Source organism: Ictidomys tridecemlineatus, chromosome 4, assembly GCF_052094955.1.
Source record: "Ictidomys tridecemlineatus isolate mIctTri1 chromosome 4, mIctTri1.hap1, whole genome shotgun sequence".
NCBI classification, from domain to species: Eukaryota; Metazoa; Chordata; class Mammalia; order Rodentia; family Sciuridae; genus Ictidomys; species Ictidomys tridecemlineatus.
In genome coordinates this window covers 66,415,936-66,430,573 of record NC_135480.1, presented here as the reverse complement: position 1 = coordinate 66,430,573, position 14,638 = coordinate 66,415,936, and the positions used below count along the sequence as shown (strand labels likewise).

At 43.3% G+C, this 14,638-nt stretch overlaps 1 protein-coding gene across 17 annotated transcripts in view; it reads left to right on the top strand.

Annotated features, from left to right (window-relative positions):
• Positions 1-14,638, top strand: part of Tenm4 (teneurin transmembrane protein 4) — a 2,824,428-nt gene that overhangs the window by 2,785,633 nt on the left and 24,157 nt on the right. For all 17 annotated transcript variants that reach the window (XM_078046757.1, XM_078046770.1, XM_078046771.1 and 14 more), the window contains 2 exons: positions 2,632-3,509; positions 13,331-13,503. In XM_078046757.1, the coding sequence (XP_077902883.1) occupies positions 2,632-3,509; positions 13,331-13,503 (1,051 nt within the window). The remainder of the gene's footprint in view (positions 1-2,631; positions 3,510-13,330; positions 13,504-14,638) is intronic.

Below are 14,638 nucleotides of genomic sequence, written 5' to 3'. Positions count from 1 at the left end.
AACAAGGCAGTCAGCTCAGAGAGCCTCAGTGAAACAGAGAATACTCAGGAAGACAGGGTGGAAGGGATGCCCCTCCCCGACATGACCCTTAAACTAGGAGCTGGAGGACCTCAAAAGGCATGAGGTCTGCTCCCTCTGTTTTGGTGGTGGGAAATCAAGCCAAAGGCAGAACCGTCCCTGATCAGAGGTGAGACCAGATTGGCTTATATACAGTGTGGCCCAGGACCATCATGCCAGCTACGTGACAGAGCAGCTCTGAGAGCAATGCCTTCTCCACCCCCGGGTGCCCCTGTGTATGCAGCAGCTTTCGACAACGTGCTTGCTGTTCATTTCTTCTGGTTTCCTCTCTCCTTTCCCTCTACTGATTCCCTCTCCCCCCCCCTCCCACCCACCCACTCATCAAGACGCCATCTTTTCATCATAATGACAGGCAGAAAGGTCTCGCAAGCAGGTCCCCAAGGTGCCCCAGGACCAGAGGGCATAAAATATTTAGCAGCCAGTGTTGACAAGAAATGGGTTTTAGAAAATTGAAAATTCTCCTGTCACTTTAGAGCAAACTGTGTTCTTGATGCAGCCGAAAGCTGGCACAACTGTGCTCCAGAGAGCACTGGGGAGCATGAGTGGCAGTCTAGGCCACAGCTCTGCAGGGTCTGCAACACCCTCACTCTGTGCAGACAGCCAGGCACTGGGGTCGGGGGTGAGGAGACAAGACCCGAAGACAGACTGCTCTGAAGAACGGAGAAAGGGCTCACCCTTCCTGAGAATGGCCCTGAGCTAAGGGGATAGATGAAGGTGGCCTCGCCTAGACATATAATTTATTGGGGTTTCATTCTACCTAGGCAAACAATCTCATGCACCTTGCAAGAAATTTGAAAAGTTTAAAATCACCAAGAATATTAAAATGGCCTTTTATCCTAGTATGGTTAATGTTTTGAGATATATCCGTCAAGCTTTTAATCTCCTCTCTATCCATAATCGATCTAATTTATGGTTACGTTTCCTCCTAATTGGAATCACACTGTGCTTACAATTCTGTGACCTGTTCTTTCTCCTTAACACATAGCAAACATTTCCCCCTGTCATTACATATTCATCTATAATGTCACTTATAATGATTACACATAGTATTCTTATTTATGAGTGAACTAAGTATGCTATAATTTATTTAGCCAATTCTCAATTGTTGGGCATAACTCCAGTTTTCGCCCTTGTTAAAACTGGGTCTGATGAAAATGCTTATAGACAATGGTATACAAGAGAAAATTCCTGGGACATTTTTCCTAAATTCTTATAAATTTCTTATCTAAATTATTATATTAGTTAGAGTGGACTCTATATTAGTTAGAGTAGACTCCATAAGGGACCAAAGAGCAAGGGTTTATAGGGGGCTCAGGAGCCCTAAGTTGAATAGTCTTTAGTTAGGGCCCAAAAATCAGCAGAAGGAAACACTCATCAACACTTCCAACCCTGTGTGGTGTGGTTGTACCTCTTGAAGGCACAACTAGTGAAGTGCCAGTAGTTCCCAGTGTGATCTATCCAACAATCCATGCCCATGTCCTTTGAGTAAAGCTCTCCTCGCCTTAAACCCTGAAGGTTGCAACCTCTTAGGTTCCCTCTTAAAGACTTACCAGTCAGGCTCAGAAGAAGCTCAGAATGGGGCCTCAGACCTGTGAACCCCTAAATCCTACTGCCAACTCCATTAATCCTTTCCAGGAGGACCAGTTCTCAAAGGTATTAGAAACCATTATGTAGAGCAGGGCTTCCTAAACTTCAGTGGGCACAGAAATCACCCAGGGATTTTGCTTAAATGCAGACACAGATTCAATAGGTTTGGGGCAATTCTGACCAGCTCCCAGATGATACCAATTCTGTTTGTCTGGTTATCATCCAATATAAGAGGCAGGAATCCAGTTGTGTTTCCCAACTCCCAATTAGAATCACCCAGGAAGCTTGAAATAATGTCAATGTCCAAACCCCACCCAGGGAACTGACTCAAGGTGGGATATGAATACCGCTATTTTCTAAAACATCCCCAGATTATTTGAATATAGGGCCAGATTTGAGAACCACTGGCCTATAACTATGTCTGACAGAGCCATGGTTATTCTATTATTTGAGAAATCATCTTTTGTACACGTATCATATCAGCCATTCATGAAGTCTCTTCTAAACCCCTGAACAAGTCCTACTTAGTCTCTAGACTTCATCTGCCTTCCCCTCCCACCCCCATATCACTGTTTGAGCACTCTGCACAATTATTATTTCTGTTTTTCCATATGGGAATATTGAGGCTCAGAGAGGCACAGTAACTTGCCCAAAGTCATAAGTGGTAGAACTAGGATCTGAACCCAGGCCTGTCTGACTCCAAAGTCCATATTCTCACCAGCTACTTTCTGTTGTTATCCCCTCTTCAGGTTTTATCAGTCCTGACAGAGACCATCAATGTCTCAATGACATGGTTTTCCTGTGCTCAGGGGGCTAACACTCCTTTTTTGATGGTAGGCTCTGTAAGGATTAGCCAAGACTACATGTAAAGGTGCTTTGGATGCTGTTATGGGTTTTAAGGGGATGTGGGATGATTAGTGGGGGGCATCCTGCCAATCATTTGAGTGTTCATGTCTCTATTGTCAGGTTCGCCTGGAGTGGCCCACAGACTTAGCCATCAACCCGATGGACAACTCTCTTTATGTCCTTGACAACAATGTAGTCCTGCAAATCTCTGAAAATCACCAGGTACGCATTGTCGCCGGGAGGCCCATGCACTGCCAGGTTCCCGGCATCGACCACTTCCTGCTGAGCAAGGTGGCCATCCATGCAACCCTGGAGTCAGCCACTGCTTTGGCTGTTTCACACAATGGGGTCCTATATATTGCTGAGACTGATGAGAAAAAGATCAACCGCATCAGGCAGGTCACCACTAGTGGAGAGATCTCTCTAGTTGCTGGGGCCCCCAGTGGCTGTGACTGTAAAAACGATGCCAACTGTGATTGCTTCTCTGGAGACGATGGTTACGCCAAGGATGCAAAGCTGAACACCCCGTCTTCCTTGGCTGTGTGTGCTGATGGGGAGCTCTATGTGGCCGACCTTGGGAATATTCGAATTCGGTTCATCAGGAAGAACAAGCCTTTCCTCAACACCCAGAACATGTATGAGCTGTCCTCCCCCATCGACCAGGAGCTCTACCTGTTTGATACCAGTGGCAAGCATCTGTATACCCAAAGCCTGCCCACAGGAGACTACCTGTACAACTTCACCTACACTGGGGATGGTGACGTCACTCTCATCACAGACAACAACGGCAACATGGTTAACGTACGCCGAGATTCTACTGGGATGCCTCTCTGGTTGGTGGTCCCAGATGGCCAGGTATACTGGGTGACCATGGGTACCAACAGTGCACTCAAAAGTGTGACCACACAAGGACACGAGCTGGCCATGATGACTTACCATGGCAACTCTGGCCTTCTGGCGACCAAAAGCAATGAAAATGGATGGACAACCTTTTATGAGTAAGTATCCAGCTGCGGCCATTTGATGGCTGTTTCATTAGGTGTATTGCAGGTTAGAGATGAATGATGGAGTGTTCATTCTTGAATGTATTTCATTTTTAATTCAGGACTTGGGATGCAAACCATTACCTTTAATATGCTCTCATGTTCATATTCTAGATGATTTCTCCTGAGAAGGAAATTTGTGTAGTGGAGAAGCTACGAGCTTTGGAATCAGAGGATTTGGGCTTCCATCCTAGCTGCACCATGGATTTCATTTTTCTAGGCCTTAGTTCTACATTTATAAAGATGATATAGATGAAAAGTCCTTGATAAACTGCTAGCCTCTCCAGATGACCACTGTTCAGAAACATGGTAGTGGGAGAAAGAACAATTCCATATAGGTGAATTTTTTGCATAATTGGAGCTCACATCTTTAAGTGAAAAAAAATTTTTTTTTTCAATTTTTACCATTTTAGATGACCTTGTTATGAGGTGCATTACCTGCCTCCTTTCTGAAACACGTGACACAGATCTAACATAACCTTTCTTCTTATGAGTCAGGGCTGTTAATAAGGAGGAGCAACAATGGCATATTATGCTGTTGTAGGAAAGAGCTTCTTTGGGGAGACAAGGATGCAGAACCCTTTGCCCTGCCTGAAGTGATGCTAAACTACTCTTTTCCTCTTTTCTTGGCCCCTCCGTGGGGAGTTACTGTGTCCCCATTTGTTTTCAGACACAGTGCTCACCTCATCTAGCTACATCCCTGCTTCCCCCCATACAGGGCTTCTTAAGTGGTGTGGTCAGAGAAGCAGAAGTTCAGCTTATTATAATCCCAGCCAAAATTAAATAGACGTTATGAAGTGTTTCCCTATGAGGTATTTTAATGAAGGGATTTTGTAACATCTCTTTTTCTACTTAGATTTTTTTTAAGCTTTTATTTGTTTTTTTTCCCCAAGATGTTAGCATGTTCCAGAGAACTGAGACTGCTGAATGTGTCCCCATTAGAAATGTGTGCAGGGGATGGGGAAGGACCTAGTCTTGTTGACCATCGACAATGGGCTAGGAACTGCATTGTCATTGCAGTCTCCCTTCACAGCAGCTGGGATTTGGGCAGATATTATCTGTTTTATGGAAGTAAAAGCTGAGGCTTGGACAAGCCCATTTGCCCGCTGTTACATAGTGAGAACACGACAGAACAGGGATTGCAGCCCAAGTCTGTCTGAGGCCAAAGCTCTTGCTCTTTCATTTCTGCCCTGCTGCCCTCCCCCACTCCACCCCCCTTAAGGTTGTTAATTCCAAATGCACTTGAATCCTTGAACCCTACATTCTTCTCAAAGTGGATCAGGCATCAGTTTCTCACAATCTTGAAACTCAAAGGAAAAGGACCTATAATTGATTTTTAAATATAACTTACACCAAAAAATGTCACAGCAGTTTGTACCAAGTTCACTAACTAAATTCCTTTCTCCAAACAAGGACCTTGCTAATTGCAAAGAAAAGACAAAGATCCAGGAAAACAGCAATTATCTTGATTAACTCATTGAAATGGAAATACGCTAAATAATTCAATTTTCCCCATTGCCCATGGAAATCTCATACATTATTTAGCCAATACAGGGATTTCTTTGTCAGAGCAAGTCTGTACACTTAATTAGTTCCCAAGGTCACTCCCTCAGATCCCAAACTGAATGCCTGCAAGTCACTGCCACTGTTACTCTCCACCACCCTGAAATCTAAAACCATTTCCTACACCTCTACCAGACAAGGTTCCTTCCTCTCTTTCCCTGATGAAATCTACAGCCATGTTTGATATTTTAGGAAGAAGGAAAAGTTATTACAATTGCTTTTTATAAAAAGCACTTGAAATTCCAAAGAATCCACTTTATAGGAGTACACAAGAAAAGCACTGATCCTTCTTGACACAAACCAGAAGTGGAAGATAAAAGCCATACAAATAAAAAAAAAGAAAGAAAACTCACTTTTTTTGAGATCCCTCTGTGTGCCAGGCTCTTTCCCATTTCATAGCATCTATGAGATGGTAAACCCTAAGCCTGATACAGATAAATTACCTTGGGTCTCATAGGTAGATCATTTTTCAGAGAGCAGGAAATTATCGTCCACATTTTTACATATGAATATGCTAAAGCACAGAGAGATTAAGGAACAAGCTTAAAAATCACATAGTGGGTGTAGAGTACAACTGAAACACAAGTCCATATTCCTCCAACTGCACTAGCCTGGTTCACCTGTGTTCTTTGTGACTTATTGGTATGATGGAGATCTAAGTAGTGTCTATTCTATAAGAACAGCCTGAGGTTCAAAATTTCCGTGAGATAAAATACGAAAAGCTCCATAAAATGATAGTGGCTGCCATTATTATTATTATTATTTCAAGCAATATGTGGCAGTAGCAGTAATTATAGAAATGTTATTTGGACATGAAACATATTAGCCAGGAGCAGTTTGTAAGTAAACTAATCAGAGGAACAGACCAAAGTTTTAATAGGAGTAGGAATCAAAAGAGCAGACTCAAATGTCGAGTAGAACATATTAAGGTGTGAACTAGGAAAGAGGTCAGGTCCCTGAGGATATCCTAAATGGGCTGAAAAATGGCATGCTGAGTGGGCCAAGTAAAGTGTATCAGTTCTGGGAACAAAGCAAGGGAGCCAGGCACCTATCTTCACTGAACATTAGCCATGTGACTCAGGCAGGCTAGCTGGCCTCCAGGCCCATGTCTCAACCAAACAAAAAGAATCCCTACCTTACCCCATTTATGGGCCATTCTGAGGATCAAAAACTAAATTAATACTGAGAGGGAAAAATACTTTGCAAGCTATTAAGCTTCCTAGAAGTAAAGGTATACAGTTGTTTATTGTTGTGGTGTTTCTTTTTCTTTTTTTTCTATTTATTTATTTATTTATTTATTTATTTTAATTAGGTATATCTGACAGCAGAATGCATTTCAATTCATTGTACACAACTGCAGCACAACTTTACATTTCTATGGTTGTACATAATGTAGCATCACACCATATTGTGTTGTGGTGTTTCTTAACAAGGATTTGAACAGGTTTTACCAATGGACCATTTGCTCTAGTGAAATTTCTCCTTTTAGCTCCATGAGACACCTTAGTGGATTCAAATCCAAATGTTCTAAAAAATTTAAAAAAAAAATCCATCCAGGCCTGCCTGTGACATGGGCTATTACTGAAACAAGTTTAAGTTGGCTTTATCCATCTTCCTAGCAGATTAAATAATACATCTAACATAAACCTCACACACTTTAGAGCAACTTGGAGTTCACAGCTCTGGAGATTCAAGGTTACTTTCCTTCCCTGAGCCCACAGGTCTGCTGGTAAAAACCTCCAAGGAGTCTGCAATAGAGACCTCATCTCTGGGGGGGGGGGGGGCATCAATGCTGTCAGACTTGGCATATGGTCAGAAAACATTTGGTGGCTAAGAAAATGTCCAGTAGCATGAGGCTCCTTCCAAAATTAAGGGCTGGAGATGTAGCTCAGTGGTAGAGTGCTTTCCTAGCCTATGTGAGGCTCCAGATTCAATCCCCAGAACCACAAAATAAGTAAATAAACAAAATTGACTTCCTGGGTGGGCATGAAAAACCAACTTCCCTAAATTTCAGAGCAGAAAGTGACTATGGCCTCCCATAATGCCTGATGACAGCTCCTATTATAGGTATGTTCCCTTTAGCTACTGTGAGAACCTTACTAATTTATCTCTGTGTCAAGCTTAGGGCTTGCCACCTTGAAAATGATTCACTAAATATTTTATAAATGAAACATAAATTCAAGAGGGAAGGGAGATAAAGAAAGGGAGGAAAATATGCTGTAGTGAGAAGAATGCAGGATTCAAATCCCAGCTCTGACATTATCAGTATTCCTGGAAGGACACAGAATTCAACTCAAAGAGTTCAAATCAACAGATTGGGCTTCTTTTTAATATTTCTTTATTTATTAGGTGTAGATGGACACAACACAATGCCTTTACTTTTAGGTGGTGCTGAGGACTGAACCCAGGTCCTGCCCACGCTAGGCGAGCTCTCTACCGCTGAGCCACAATTCCAGCTTGGGGGGATATGAGAGCTAGAAAGAGCATCATTCCCAACCTTATAACAAAAGTAAACCTGACAACAGGCAAATTCATGGATTTTCCTTGAACTTCTCAGAGGTAATAGAGCAACAGACTAGCCCAGATCCAAGGAGGGGCAGACACCTGCAGAGAGAGACAGGATGTGAGCTTAGCTTCCCTGGGGTGGATGCAACTGGAACTAGTAGGAGGAACTCACTAGGATGGCCACCTTATTTCTGAAGGCCAACTGTATATGGGCAAGAGAGTATCAAGCCCCGGGAACTAAAATGAAAGGAGTCTACATTCTCTTCAGGAGTTTTCTGCCCCCCAGCCACCACCACCACCAGTAGATTGAAGAAAGATTTCAAAGAGACCTTTTTGCTAGACCTGGGGAGGGGTGGAGCAACTGCTGAGGAGAAGAGCACAAATAGCTGCCTGATCCACCCAGACCCCTATCACCCTGCATCCCCTGAGGAGCAAAAGCCTTCACCTGTGAAGAGAGAGCCAGTCACTCTCCCACTTAGGCACAGGGGGAGACCCATCAGCTGAATGAGAGAAGAAAAGCAGAAAAAGTATGTAGTGCAGGAGAAGAGCAGGAATCTGTAAGAGCCCCAAACTGCCGCCTGAGAAGGGATGGGAGCACTGAGGTGGGGACAGTCCCCAGGGTCAGGGACACACATACTAAGGCTGAGTCCTCCTCAGGACAATAGAGAACTCGCCCACCACCACCTCCTACTGATTAAAAAGCTGAAAGCAACAGTGCAGAGCAAAGCATTGCTGCAAAAAGAATGGAAAGTGGGTAGAGCATGGAAGGAGACCCTCTGATTTGTGGCACAAAGGACCTAATGCTGAGGATGGAGTGGAAATTGAGGCCAAGAGAAAAACAGTTGGCAGACCAGTATCTCACCCTAAGCACAAAAAATTGCTAAAAGAACTTAAAGACTATGATGCACTGGGGCAACCACAGAAACCAGGAACTTCCAAGCTAGCCCCAATCCTAACTAGATTAACTCACAACCCCTCCCTGAAGTCCTAGCAGAAGGAAACTCATTTCCAAACACAAGCCATCAATCTCGATCTCTACCATGCCACAGGAGGTGTCACATTTTCAACTGAACACATGTAGGAGAAGAAAAAGCAAAAAGGAATCATTAGAGCCATATTCTGATATGACACAGATGTTGAAACCATTGTTCACAGAATTTAAAATAACTGTAATTGTATCAAAAGCCCTTGTGAAAAAAGGTGAACAGTTTCCAAGATCAGATGGATGATTTCAGCAAGAAGATAGAAACCCTAAGAAAGAATCAGATAGAAATGCTAGAAATGAGAAACACAACTACAGAGATGAAGAATGCCTTTGTCGGGCTCCTTGCTCCTGATGACACAGCATGACACAGCTGAGGAAGAAAGACAGGCCAGTAGAAATTACCCAAATGAAAACATAGGAGAAAAAGAGAGCAAAAGAATACTTCAAACCCTGTGGGACAACATCAAATGATCTAGTACACACATAACTAGAATTCTAGGAGAGGAGTTGAAAAACAGAAGAATATTTGAGGAAATAATGGCCAAGAATTATTCATAATTAATAATGAACCACAGATCCAAAAAGCTCAAAAAATACCAAGTAGAATAAATACACACACACACACTCTCACACTTTTCTAAACATATCATATTCAAACTGTTGAATGCAAAAGAAAAAGAGAAACTCTTGAAAGCATCCAGAAAAAAAGAACAAACAAAAATTACAGCAGACTTCTCATCAGAAAACACACACACTAGAAGACAGAGTTCAGAAAGAAAAAAAATGTCCACTCAGATATGATATGCAACATCGATGAGAGACAGACCTGCACTGGAAGGATGGACTACACCTTTCAAATGAAAATATGTTTTAGAAGTACAGACAGAGATAAGGGGACCAAGAAAAGATGCTGAGGCACCCAAGCACTAAAAACACAACAGCCATTACCAAGCCTCAGGCTGAGGTCAAGGTTGGGGGTGGGGGGCAGGTAGAATATTGTTACTGAAGCCCCGTGGGAAGGAGAAAGCACCTGGTAGAAGCTGTTATCATAGATGGACATAGCTATTCCTGGAAATATGGCAGTGAAGGAGAGAATGAGGAAAAGCTGGTTCTGACCTCCAGTGTCTTATCAGTACTGGCCATAGACTTAGCTTAAGCAGACTCGAGCCAGCCCAGGTACTCAGTGATGCAGTGTGCAGGGTCAGCCTCTCTGGGCACAGAGAAGGGCAGAGAATGGATGGGGGAGGGCATGCAGAATAACCAACATAGAGACTGAGTGGCTCTGCAACATGTTAGACATAAGGATAAGAGCCAATCCTGGATCCCAGGTAAACCTGAACCCAACATACTTTCCAGCACATGTTGAGCCTCAGTGCTACATCAGTGAGAGACAGACCTACACTGGGAGGGCAGACTACATCTTGGGAATCCTGAAGGCTAGAATTCATTGTTGGGACTACATTTTATAGGAAATAGTTGAGTACAAGTTTTTACTGCAGAAGCCAGTAAGTGCCCTGGCTCTGACCTGATTTTAGAGTGGACAATGATGTTGTGATGCCATTCATTACAGTGACCGAGGCCAAGGGAACTATAGGAGTGCATGGACCGTGAACTCTAATTATTCACAGATGACACAGTGTCCATTCCCCTTGTTGGTGTTGATGCTGGTGTTTGGAACAGTCACAGATGAAAGTCGTAATACTCAGATCTTTTTTTCTGAACAAAAAGTTAAAATCATCAACAGTTTAGTATCAGAGAGGAAATTTGGCATTTTCCTCGCTAGCTGCACATAGTAAGTGGCTCGGGATGAAGTATCAAGTGTGAAGAAGAAGGCCTTACAGTGTGTGAAGATACCCTTTAGCAGTCCTCTTCTGAGAGCCAAGTTCACAGCAACTCGATGAATCTTTTATGTGTTTTCTTTCACTGTGCTCTAGAGATGCTTTGGGAAAATGGAGTGAAGAAAAGTCAGTGGAATGAAATAATGGAAAGCCAATCATTAGGCCATCTCTATCCTCCCTCCAAGAGGGGGCCTGGCATCGCTGCAAAAGTCAACTGCAGTGGTAGCCAAGCAAAGCATCTTGAAGGGAAAACTGTCAGTCTTCTTGACCCACTTGGGACTTCCAAACAGAATTTTTTCCTTAACACAGTGATGAATACAAAGGTTTTGATTTGAAACAGCATCATTTTTATGGAAAGCTTGATGAAAGAACACACTCTTGAAGGTCAAATAGACCTGACTTTGAATCTATATTCTTTCACTAGCTGTATCCTTTTAAGCAAGTTACTTATCTTCTCTGAGTCTAATCATCACCATTTGTGAAATGACAATAATAATCCCTACCTCGAGATGATTACAAGCCTGATGCTTGGTACCTAAAAGATACTCTGAATCTTTGTGAACTTTCGCTTCCTCACACAGGAAATGGAGAGAGTAGTAAACTCTTAGTTGCTTTCAATCCATGTCTTGAATAATCAACAATAGTACCTACCATCTTCCTATGTATTTATTCACTCAATAAATATTACTGAGTACCTTCTATATGCTGGGTAATTGTCTAGGCACTGAGAATATAGACAAGGTCCCTATCCCCATGGAGGAGACAGATAACAAGTAACTAAACAAGATAATAAGTACAATGAGGACAATATAGTAAGATAACATGATAGAGATGGGGGACCTGTCTATTTCAGAAATGGTAGTCAGGGAAGGCCCCATTTGAACTAAAACTTGAATGGTGGAACTGGCCACACCTGTGTGGAAGAGCATTCCCTGCAAAGGGACAGTCAGTGTAAGTACCTATAGCATGGATTGAGCTTGGCATATTTGGGGAACAGCATCAGGGGCAGTGAATCACAGAGGTACAGAAGAATAAAGGTCACGGGGAAGTCAAAAGGAGAGGCTGTAAGGAGTCAAGTCATTCACATTGTTAAACCTGTGTCTAGCACTCAAAGTTCTGGATACAATAGTAACCAATTGAAGTGCCTGCTTCAGGGAGTTGACATTCCAATGAGGACAGTCCCCTGGGGTCCTGAAGGCCCTGGTAAGAAATTTACATACATTTTAAATATGTTACCTCTTTTGGTCTTCTCTGCATCTCTATGAGCTAGATGTTATTATCCTCATATATAGAAGAAAAAACAAAAGGCTCACTGAGGTTATGCTGCATTATGTAACCTGCCCAAAATGTGGTAATTTGTGGTGGAGGTTTGAGGCAGGTGGGAAACAGAACTGCACACTCATCCTCCAGGGTCACATTGCTAGCAAGTGTGGAGCCAGGATTCAAGACCTAGACTGTCTGGCTCCAAAGACTTCATACCAGCCATTCCTTCCATTTCTCATGGAGAGAAAGAAAACTTGTCAATGCTTTTTGGGTTCCCATAATTAAAGCCATGATGGTCATAAACAAGCCATTGTCCAGATGTCACCCAATCATAGGACTAGGACTTAAGGCAACCACTCAGAGTCTGGAGTACACAGAACTCCCCCTTCCAGGCCCCTGCACCTGTTTGAGCAGCTTTGCAGCAGAGCAGAAAGGGTTCTGCAGGAGCAACACTCGGGGCAAAGGTGTTCAGGGTCTGTAGAATGGGCAGCTCCAATTCTTCCCATGCAGAGTCAGAAGAAATTGCTCTGATGAGATAATCATAGGTATTGATCAAGCAGCAGAGAGATCCAGTGGCATTTCTCAAACTTTGAAAGGTAGTGAAATGAATGAATAGGAGAGAAAGTTTTATAAATTGGTTGTTCTATTTGATGTTCATTTAATTAAGACATTCAGTCCTTCTAATGGAAAATGCAAGGAGTGGAAATTACGGGTTTTGGGCTGTCTCATATAAAATGAAAACCAGATCTTGAAGGAATGGGGCCTTTTCGCTGTATCTTCTTCAGGCTCAATTTAATTATGCATTACAGGATACCTTCAATAATAATTACAGTTGTCTACCTTGATACAAAACCTCTTTCTGTCTTGGAGAATAAAACTCTGGGGAGATACCTAGGGAGAGGGCAAAAAGTATCTTTTATCAAGAGCAGCTTCTTCCATGTGTGCCTTCAGCAGATGTTTATCAGGTGTCTACCATGTATCCAGTTTGTGTCATGTCATGCAGCAGGTAGAGTGTGAATAAGTCATGGCCTGTCTTCTCCTACAGAGCAGGAATGAGGCCGTGCATGTTCAATCCTGCATTACTTGAGTTGCTCAGCCAGCATCCCCCGCCTGTCTTCCCTATGCCTGACTCAATTCTGCTGAAGCAGGGATGAACTGGGAGTAGGTCCTCCTGGGTCACAGTGCTGACAGGTGGCAGAATCCAAGTGGTGTGACACCAGATTCCCAGCCTAGTAATCAAACTCCATAAACCTCTCCTGACCTTGACAACTCACAATCCCAAGAGGGAAATGCCTTGTACATCAGCATCCCAGCACAAGAGAAGCATCCTAGGAAAAGCAGGTCACTTTTATATGCACCTCACAGTACTCCTGGGTGGTAGGCAGGGCTGGGGTATCCTCTCTACTATGTGAATTGGGAAAGGAAAACTCAGAATGGTAAATCATCTTCCTCCAGTTAGATGTCAACAGGTGACCAAGACTTGAGCAAGGAGAGGAGGGAAACAGAGGACTGTATCTGACTGAAAAGGAAAGCAGAATACACAAAACCAAGGCATGAGGTAGAACATTCCAGCTATAGCACCGTCATATTTTTGTTACTCAGTGCTACCCCTTGGTTTCCAGGTATGACAGCTTTGGCCGCCTGACAAATGTGACCTTCCCTACGGGCCAGGTGAGCAGTTTTCGAAGTGACACAGACAGCTCGGTGCATGTCCAGGTAGAGACCTCCAGCAAGGATGATGTCACCATAACCACCAACCTGTCTGCCTCAGGTGCCTTTTACACACTGCTGCAAGGTAAGCCAAGCAAGTCCGGGAGCCTTTGGGACACAGGGGGCCTTTGAGAGAAGATCCCTTCGTCAGAAGAATGAGGCTAGAAATGCTGCTTCAGGAGCCGCCCAAGAACAGGAAAGAATTATGATTTGTTTCTCTCCCTATTGCCACCTCATTTGCAAAACACACAAGCCGGAGTCCTGTAAATTCTCTCCCAGAAGCTTTAGAGTAATATTTCATTGTCCCATCCCATTATCATCAGAACAAGGGGGAGAGACTCTATTAGCTGCTAATCCAGGTGACCTCACCATTCTGCTATCTTAATGGTTTTCAGATTAAAAGACTTACACTCACTCTGATGCAGGCTAGGACAAAGGACAAGAATAATTACATCTAATTATGAAGGGGATTTAGTCATGGAGAAGTCCTTCCTGAAGCCCATGTGAGGTTTGTACCTCTGCTAGGATTCCATAGAAAAGAGGCTTCTTCTCTGCATCTGTCAGGTCCTCCCTGAGACAGATTGATCTTTAGTTTCAGGCAAATCTCATGGTGGGACTCTGCTGTTAGTTGTCTTGCCTCAACTGTTCTCATGGAATGTGGTGGCCCAGGGTGGGCTTGAAGCTTTATTGGATTTTGTAAGCATGAAAGGAAAAAAATAGTAATCCCTGAAGAACCCTGTCTGACTCTTTCCCACCCTCTGATAGCTCTTTCTTACCCCCAAAGGCTTTGCCACAAAGCAGTAGAAGGAGCTTTGGGCTGAAAATCAGGCCAAGTTCTAGTTCTGACTCTGCCACTATATCACCCACCATATTCCTCAGTTTTATTCTCCAGGAAAAGAAAGCAAGTCGAAGCTGTGTTGAGTGATGTGAGGCAGGACAGGGGTTGGGGGGAACCTGGGGCCCCTGTGCCCACTGTGCCAAATCCCACCACGTGAACTGGGAGGAGTCAATCTTCTCTGAGCCTCAGTTTCTGGGTGTGGAAAATGGAGCTGCATTATAATACCTGCCTCATTGGCTGCTCAGATGATCTCTTTAGACGATATTTGTAAAGTAACTAGCATGGGCTAGGCACAGAGTATTGGCTCAATAAGTACTTGTTGGATTAATTGAGTAATTAATTAATTAGCAAGTAGCTTGAGTTACCATAAAAGAATAAATGA